At 48.7% G+C, this 9,326-nt stretch overlaps 1 protein-coding gene across 1 annotated transcript; it reads left to right on the top strand.

Moving 5' to 3' along the window:
• Positions 1–770: 770 nt before the first annotated feature.
• Positions 771–5,251, top strand: HOO65_011309 (Cell division control protein 25; the record flags this gene model as incomplete). Its single annotated transcript, XM_071005275.1, has 2 exons — positions 771–1,577; positions 1,667–5,251. The coding sequence occupies 2 exons, from the start codon at positions 771–773 to the stop codon at positions 5,249–5,251; spliced, it is 4,392 nt and encodes a 1,463-aa protein (XP_070863130.1).
• Between the last annotated feature and the right edge of the window lie 4,075 nt (positions 5,252–9,326).

Genomic DNA, 9,326 nt, shown 5'->3' with positions numbered 1-9,326 from the left:
TGTAGGTTGTGAAGGCGTGTGGTTATGGCGAGAGGCCCCAGAAATAAAACGATCAAATAAGTAGAAATTAAGCTTCAGTATCATCTAGGCTAGCAACAACCATGCTCGTCTACTTGCTCTTCTGCTCTTGTCCTCCTGCCTTCCTTGCCCTCCCGCTCGCTCTCCCGTTTGCTCTCTCCTTAACTGGCCTGGACTCCCCTCGTCCTCCGCCTTCACTTTTTACTTACTTACACCTTATGCCAACTCGACTTCAGCAGAGCTCTTCTTTTTCTTTTTTTTTCTTTTCTTTTTCTTTCTTTTTTCTTAGTTATTTTTCCTTTTTTTTCGGTTCCTTTTTCTCTGCTTCACGACGTTCATTTCTTATAATACGGTTTTCTTTTGTCTGCGTATTGCCTTGCTTTGCCCCAATCATTAGATCTTTGTGCTACGCTTAAGCTGGAATTCCTTCTTTCTCACCTTTACCTCTCAAAACTATCGCCATCGACGCACAGCGCTAGATGCCATTATCCGCGCCCAGCACAATTACATCTGCAGCCGCTTTATCTCACGCAAGGATTCCACACAGCTTCAAGATATTTGCGCCTTTACGAACCGGTATCATTACATTCGCAAGACCACTTGCGCTTCATTGTTCCGCCAGCCACGTCTACTGTTCACCAACAAACCACCAGCCCCTCCTTATATTAGACATAGGCCTTGATTCATAGAGCATCTCATGGTTTTCCTTACGACATAGGACGACTTAGCTTAGAAGCTACCCCCTAAACATCATGGAAACAGCTTATGCTGCTTCTCAGCCCTTGCGGAGTAGTCTGCAAGTAGCTCCCCTCAGCATCCACAAGAACAGTATATCACTGCAAGAAGAATACCAACAACAACGACAGGACCAAAGCCAACATCAACCACGACCACATCAGAACTACCAGCTCCAAACCGCCTCTACCCAATCACCACATTACTCATCAGGTGACCACCATTCAATATCTCCCTCTTCCTCGGGCCAATACCAGCTGCAACGCGGCAGTAGTAATTATGCCTACAAGTCTTCTGCCCCAGCTTCCTCCTCGGATATGTACTCCCAGTCTCAAATAACACCACCAGCAACCCCTCGGACAGGCGTTGATGGCTTTGAGTCAAGAACAAACCACATACATCACCCGCAAATTATAGAAGAAGAGGAAGAGTCTCAGTACCATAACCAACAGGAAGACTATGAAGAAACACATGTTCTGCAGCCACCCGTATTCCACAACTTTCTCCGAGCTATCTTCCCGTTCACCCCCACTACTTCCTCTGGAGAAGCTAGTGTTACTCTACCACTAAACGAGGGCGATGTCATCTTGGTGCACTCAATACATACTAATGGCTGGGCTGATGGTGCTTTGCTGGCATCAGGCGCTCGCGGATGGCTGCCGACTAACTATTGTGAGGCATACAACCCCGAGTATATGCGCGGCTTGTTAGCCGCCCTTCTCAGCTTTTGGGACTTGTTAAGGAGTACCTCTGTAAAAAACGAAGAGATCTTTGGAAACCAGGAGTTCATGAAGGGCATAATTGCTGGTGTACGCTATCTATTGGTAAGAACATGACCGATTCTGGTTCCCTTACGTTCTCTGTACTCATGTCTTCCGAATCGCCGGCTGATGCTAACACTTTCCCAATCCAGGAACGTACGGACTGCCTCACTCGCGAGTCTCCAACAATCCAGCGCAATGACTATATGCGACGGGGGCGCAAATCACTCTTGGCCGAGCTTTCGACTCTAGTGAAAATCGCCAAGCAGCTTCCCGATTGCCAACGGGGAATTTTACCTCCTGGGATAACCGATGTGAGCGACATTGTAGACCAAATGATCTTGAAGGCATTCAAGATAGTGATTAAGGGCGTGAGATTTCTGGACCTGCATGAAGAAGACCGCCGTCACCGCCTGCCGCCATCCATTGACCCCCCTGCTGTACCTGTAGTGGCAGAGACTTCTTCGGCCTCTAGTGTCTCGTCTGCATCTAGCCGGTCTCAAACACAGCCACAGGAACAACCATCGCACAGTATGGCCAGCTCCTCTATCCCTCCTACGCCCCCTGCCGACGATACCTCGTCATTTGACCCTCCCCCTGCCCCGCTTGTTGACGGTTCTTCGTCATTCGAAACGCCTTCTATTTCGTCTTCTGACAATGTCGCCGTTGCTATTGATACCACGGGCTCTGCTACTGTGACCACTACTATTACTGCACCGAGCTCTGCTCCCACCTCCGCTTCTACTTCTGCCGCTTCCACCCCTACTACTACTCCTACATTTGCGCTTTCTGCAAGAACCCGCAGCGACGTTAGAGAAAGCTCGTCTCGTCGCCAATCACTATTGTCATATGGCCCTCAAAACACACACAGCGTACAGACTGTTGTCACACTGCCCAACAAGCGTCTCTCAAACGCTTACTCTCCGGGAGCAACGGCCTTTGGTAGAAATAAGCCCGTTAACAACAACAGATTATCATTTGCTGGCTCTACCCGTGTACAAAGATGGTCTTTGGGAATTTCACATCGCATGTCAGTGGCGGGCCCTGCTTCTCCTCTTCCAGCTCAACAGCACCTAGTATCGCAACGTCTTAGCAAAAGCCACGATACTTTTCTTTCTCATCTTGGATCTTTCATCGGACGACTTCAATTCCAATCACAATCTCACACCGAGCTCGTGTTGTCTATTAAACAATCTGCAACTTCGGGTGGCGGATTACTCGCTGTTGTTGATGTAGTGTGTTTTCAGACTACCGTTAGTGCTGACATCATCACTGCCGCTCGCGCGTCCATGTTCGAACGCATTCAGGAACTGGTTTCTGCTGGCCACGAGATCATTAAAAAATCTTCGCCCGAAGACACCGATGCCGTCATGCCTCAAGAAAACGGAGTTTTGATCGCTGCTGCTACCGGCTGCGTCAAGGCAGCGGGCGACTGCGTGGCCAAGACTAAGTGGGTTGTGGAGCGAATCGGCGATTTCGAGTTTGAACTCGATGAATCGTGGTCTCTTGGGATTGACCTTTCAGTCCTGGACTTTTCAAACGATACCGCCGCCACTGCTACCCCCTCAGAACCAGCTACACAGATCGTCGAGGATGACAGCGAAAAGTTTGCTCCTTCAACCGATACCGTGTCGGAGGAACGTGACGCTCGGCAATCACAAACCTCGGTCTCTAATTCCATGTCTAGCGATGTTCGCCAGCCTGGAAGCAATGAATCCCAAAAACCGCAACACACTACCAAGCCCAGCATCGCTGCCTCTCTCGATAAGCCTCTTCCCGAAGTCCCCCAAGTCGAGGTTACTACTCCCGGTACCACCGAGTCCTTCGATAACATCGAGACTGCCCGCCACAGCACTACTTCTTCTATTTCTCACTCGCGTCCTGCCTCGGCACAAGGCTCTGCTGTTGCATCTCCCCGCCAGGATAATGCCCGGGAGTTGACTTCCCCAGAGTTGCCTGCCTCCCCTAAGCCATCTCGTCTTTCTCTCCCTCCCCTGCCTCAGATTTCCACGACCATCGATAAGGTGAGCTCTGAGAGCCATCCAGATGAAGTCACTTCTGCGGCCACCACTGACTTTCAACCCTCCCCCACGTTCGAGACTCCTGCCACTTCCAGTGCCCATAGTGGCACAACTCACACTAGCCGGGATTCTGAGTCGAGCATGTTGTCACGGACATCCACTCGCGCTACTACTCCTGATGGTCCTCGCAACAAGTCTTCTATCTCTGGACTTAGCACTAATAGCTCGTCTAAGGCTGAGTCTGTTGTCGCTAGCCATGATGCTGATGTTGAGGATGACGAGAACAAGCTTTTGGTTAAGACTTATGCCCATGAGCTCATGTTCAACAAAGAGGGACAGGTTACTGGTGGCACTATCCCAGCCCTAGTTGAGCGTCTTACCACCCATGAATCTACCCCTGATGCTATGTTCGTGTCCACATTTTACCTTACCTTCCGCCTATTCTGCAGCCCTGTCCGTTTTGCCCAGGCCCTGGTTGATCGCTTTGATTATGTCGCCGGCGCCCCTCACATGTCTGGACCTGTCCGGCTACGCGTGTACAATGCCTTCAAGGGCTGGATGGAGTCTCACTGGCGCGACCAGACTGACCGCGATGCTCTGAGCATCATTGTTCCATTTGCTGATACAAAGCTGTCTGCGGTACTACCCTCTGCTGGCCGCCGCCTCGTAGAACTCGCACAGAGAGTCTCACACGAGGGCGCGCTCGTTCCTCGGTTGGTTTCATCCATGGGCAAGACCAATACTGCTATCGCTGCGTATATTTCTCCCGATACACCCCTTCCTCAAGTGCAGATAAGCCGTAGCACTATCAACGCGCTGAACAATTGGAAGAATGGTGGTCCCTCACCCAGTATTCTAGACTTTGATCCCTTGGAGTTTGCCCGCCAGCTTACCGTCAAACAGATGAACATCTTCAGCTCCATAATGCCTACGGAATTGCTTGGATCTCAGTGGATGAAGAAGGCCGGAGTTGATGCTCCTAACGTCAAGGCTATGTCCACTTTATCAACCGATCTTTCCAATTTCGTTGCCGAGAACATTCTGGGCTACACCGAGGTGAAGAAGCGTGCTGCTGCTATTAAGCAGTGGATCAAAATTTCGTACCAGCTCTATGAGCTCCACAACTACGATGGTCTCATGGCCATCATCTGCCGTTTGAACAGCAGCACTATTACTCGACTACGCAAGACTTGGGATAACATCTCTCCCAAACGTCGTGAGATGCTCAAGAACCTGCAGGCTATTGTCGAGCCACAGCACAACCACAAGGCCCTGCGAAGCAAGCTGCATGATCACGTGCCACCTTGCCTGCCATTTTTGGGCATGTACCTAACAGATCTTACCTTTGTTGATATCGGCAACCAGGCTACCAAGCAGCTACACTCTAATCCTGCTACACAGGAAGCTTCGACCTCAATGCCAAGCTCGCCTCGCCTGGGCGGCTCAGATAACAATGGTAGCGCCACTAATAGCAAGAGCAACAGTGGCATCACAGTTGTCAATTTTGACAAGCATACACGCACTGCTAAAATCATCGGTGAGCTGCAGCGATTCCAGATCCCATACCGGTTGACCGAGGTGCCTGATATCCAGGACTGGATCTCAGCAAATCTCGAGCGCGTGCATGGCAACGATCAAGGAAATGTTCAGGTCACATACTATCGGCAAAGTCTGATGCTCGAGCCCCGCGAGATGGCAGCGGCCATGCAAAGATAGAGAAAATCAGGCTTAAGCTTCTCTCTTTGCGTACATACTTTTCCCTTTTACCTCTCCTCAATCTCTTCTGCTCCTCCTTCGTCTCTCTTTTCTTGCCTTTTATTTTCGTCCTTTTTTGGTTATCTGATAACCGCCTTGTGCACCACTTTTTGATACCCATGATTTTCTATCGCTCTTCACCTGATGTACACTTATTTTTTTTTTGGAACTTTCACCATTACTCTTGTTATTTTCCGTTTCTCACTTTCTGTGTTTTTTGACGGGTGCGAAAATGATGCACAGAAAGGGGGGCCGACGCGTGAACGTGACATTGATCGGCCTTGGAACGAAGTGGAGGAGAGTTATTTATATTGATTATATATCTACAATTTAACGAGATTATTTTACCAAGATGAATTATTTGTTATGTGTGTCTTGAGCTGCCGGGGGTGCTGGATTTCTGTGTTTCTCTTCTATCAAATTTTGATTGTCTATATACTATGCACTACAAGAATCTAAATTGCGTCGTTCATGTTGGGTTACAAGGAGATTCTCCCCAGCCATCTCCCCGAACACCTGGTACTCTAGCCGAAGCATATTAACCACAACGCCAAAGCTAACTCCGGATGGAGTTTTCCGTCATACGAAGACATCCCATCATGATGATCATTGGGTTCAAGCTCAGTATTGTAGGAATGCTCTTTAGGTGTACATTGCTTGAGTATGCCAACGATGTATAGTGGGACTGATAGAAGCATCGAAGGATGTCGTGCTCCTGCAACATAAGGGGGAGCGCCTAAGAAACGAGTAGTGACCTTTAGCGCGTCGAGTAAAAGCAACGATACTAAAGAGACGAAGAAAGTTTGTCAGGCCTTCGGGTGGAGAGAAAAGCCACCACAGCACCATACGCCAGTTGTTATCGCCACAATATGAGAGGGCGCGAGCTTTGCAGCCATGTGTTTTGCTCACATAGTTTATCTTATTTGTCGTTCACTTGGCTTTAATGACATGCGTCACCCAACACCGATAATCATGCTATAGAAACCTGATTCATATTGCCTTACTGTTTCCGGCACTCCATACTAATACAACTATAGGAGTTTAGTAGGTAGAGACAAAGATATAGGGACAAGTGTGGAGGAGGTGGAGATTGAGCGGGGGGGGGGGGGGGGGGGGGATAAGTCTGGGGGAGGGGCTGACTGGTGCTTTGTGTACCGTGGGCTGGCAGCAGACAAAGGCAGAACAAGAGAAAAAGAGGAGGAGGGGGGAATACGACGAAAGGGACTATGCTGGGATTCATTATCACTGGTCTTTATCTTCTCTCCTCTCTATCTTTCCTCCCCTCAGTACCCACCTGTCACGTCACACTCTAGCCACAAAGCTTGCAGCCTTTAAAAAGGACCTAAGAGATACAGACAGACTAGGATAGAGACGAAACTGGCGATCAACTCGCCCGTCTGTCGTGAGATAGCCAACGTGCAACGGCCAGAGCCATTTTCGCTTCGACTCAATGCTGATAGGAAGATTCCTATGCCAACTAGGACCAGCAATTTTCACGCTTCCAATCTACCCTTCTTATATTCTCCTCTGCTGCTCCCACCATAAGCAACAAAGAAACGTTACATGTCAGGTAAATATCCCGTCACAGTCGTATCAGAGCCCTTGTTTAGACTGGCTTCCCACGTCTTACACACTAGTAAGAAAGCCACAATTACAAGCTTTCTCTCCTCAAGCCAAGAGATACCAAGGGGCACAGTTTAGCTGGGCTAAGGTGCTGACGGCAATTTGCCATGGCTGGGCAAACTTTAAGTGAGAACATCGTATATCCATGTTTTCCTTCTGCATCGTTACCTTGGGTTGATGTCCGTACGTAGTTGGAGAGTCCGTGATAATTTTGGATAAGGGGCTCATGGAGTAAAACAGAATAATAGACAAGACAATAGTGAAGAGCCCTGTAGTTACAGAAGGGGGCACCCTAAGGCTCTGACTGTACAGCACCCCTTGTAAGTTGTCAGTTGGAGTCCTCATAGTACCGGCTAACTCGCCGGGCCAATCAACTCGTGAAGCAGCTTGCTAAGGCGTCTAATCGCCTATCCGGCCAATCACATGCGCAACATACCACGATAAGGCAACCAGGCCCCCACAACGGTTTTTTGCGGGCCGGGCTAGTGAGGGGAAGAGCGATATATGTTGGGGAAGGGAAAGGCGATTCTCGTTGTTGGTTACTTGATGGTAGCCTCTATATTTTAGCGACAGAAAACAGCCGACATCAGTCAAATCTCAACTCGACACCGCATACAGCACATCAGCACCAGGATAAAAATTAGTGCATTTTATCGACTCATCCATATGCATGACCAATGCTGTACTACCAACCCAACTCTCAGGTGTTGCTAAAAACGAATAGGGAAAGAGAGAGAAAAAAAGGCTCTGCATGGACAAAATGAAATCTGACAACTGCCTTTTTTTGCCCCAAAGAAGGCCCTCCCTCCCCCCTTCCGCCTCTAGCCTCAAGGCCCTAGCCCTAGCCCTAGCTTTACCAGCAAACAGGCAAACAAGCGAGCATACAAGCAAGAAGGTTGTTCATTTTGTGTTTTCCCCTGCTTCTTTCCTTCCTCTGCTTTCTCTCATGAGCTACTTCCTGTATTGGAAAACCGCTCCTTCCCGTCTCCACGTTTGGTAGCATTCATTAGCTCTGGACTCCAGGCTGGCGAGTGAGACTGTTGGGATCAAAAGGGTTCGTTGTTACCATCTTGTCATGGGCCAAGCGCAAGTTATCCTCACCGCAATCGCTTGCTGCTTGCTGTTATTATTGCTGGCGTTGTATGTAGCATGAAGTAGTACAGAAATACAAGTACACGTAGCAGCCGGCTCTGTTAGTCTGCTGTCGATGTAGCAGCAGGAAGCTTATCCCATGCCCTAACCTGTACTTGCTATCGAGCCCCTCCTCCCTTCAATTTCCTAGGGCAGGTAGTTTCCCGATTCCTCTGGCTTCGTTTGCTTCTTTTCTTCGAGCCACTTGAGCCTTCCTTTATTGAGCTGCTGGTTACATCTCGACAGAGGGTTTAGCTGAGACTGGTCCTATGAAGATGGATCTTGCCTTTTTCGCGTTGTAGTGTTCGTTGCCCATCCTCCTTCTCTTAGCGTTATCACGGTCCTAAGGACCCTCACATGAACGAAGTAATTGCTCCATATTGGGCTTTTGCTTCTTATCCTCGTTTTGCAGACATAAAACCCCCGTAAAGTCTCGTTCCATTCGTCTTTGCAATTGTCCCTCATTCTTTCTTCATCTTGCTGTTCCAATTGGCTTTTTTAACATTCCTCAATTACTGCCAACACTAAGCCTGTTGTTTCCCTTGTATTATATTTATTATTCCCTGACAACTAACTAGTACAAGAAAACAAGCTTTCGCACTTCCTTTTATTCTTCTTTTTCTATTCTTTCTCGTATCCTCTCCTCTCCTCCTCTGCTTCTTTTATTCCCTCCAATCTCCTCTCCTTTCCCTTCACGGACCACTTGGTTAGACCACTGCGTAAGAACCGACTGTTTTGTCAAGACGTTAAGACGTCTAGACGGTCTTCTTATCTCTAGCACGGCGACTTTTTGCTGTTTGTTATCGCCCGTGCCATCGCTGCTCTTATTTTTCCGTCATTAACATTTATTCATCCATTGTGGCCCCCCCCCCCCCTTCGGCCCATACATATTTCTGCATTCTCGCCAATATCTAGCTGAACACCTACCACGCGATTGTTTTTTTTTGTCTCATTTTCCCTGGCTGGCTCTTCATCATAAAGCCAGAAGGACTCGCTGTTTTCTTTCTGTCTTGATCTGCCTGTCTTCTTCTTGGCTTTTCCCTGTCACCGCAGTTTTTAATTACCCTTGTTTCCCTGCAACTTTCTTGGGGTGCCTTTTGCCTAGCTGTCAACCCGCGGGTATTTTTTCCTGCCGCTGCTATTTTTGAGCTTTGCACCTCTTTTTTCTCGTTTGCGTCGCGCTTGCTTTGAATCTCTTTGTTACCTACAACTCCTCGAGTTTCTTCGGTCCGCGTTATTCTCGCCGCCTAACATCTCGCCTGACACCCACCTCTTTACAATC

The sequence above is a fragment of the Ceratocystis lukuohia genome, assembly GCF_044167205.1.
Source record: "Ceratocystis lukuohia strain C4212 chromosome Unknown Supercontig1_pilon, whole genome shotgun sequence".
Taxonomy (NCBI): domain Eukaryota; kingdom Fungi; phylum Ascomycota; class Sordariomycetes; order Microascales; family Ceratocystidaceae; genus Ceratocystis; species Ceratocystis lukuohia.
Note: the sequence above shows the minus strand (reverse complement) of the source record. Positions and strands in the feature narration are given on the sequence as shown.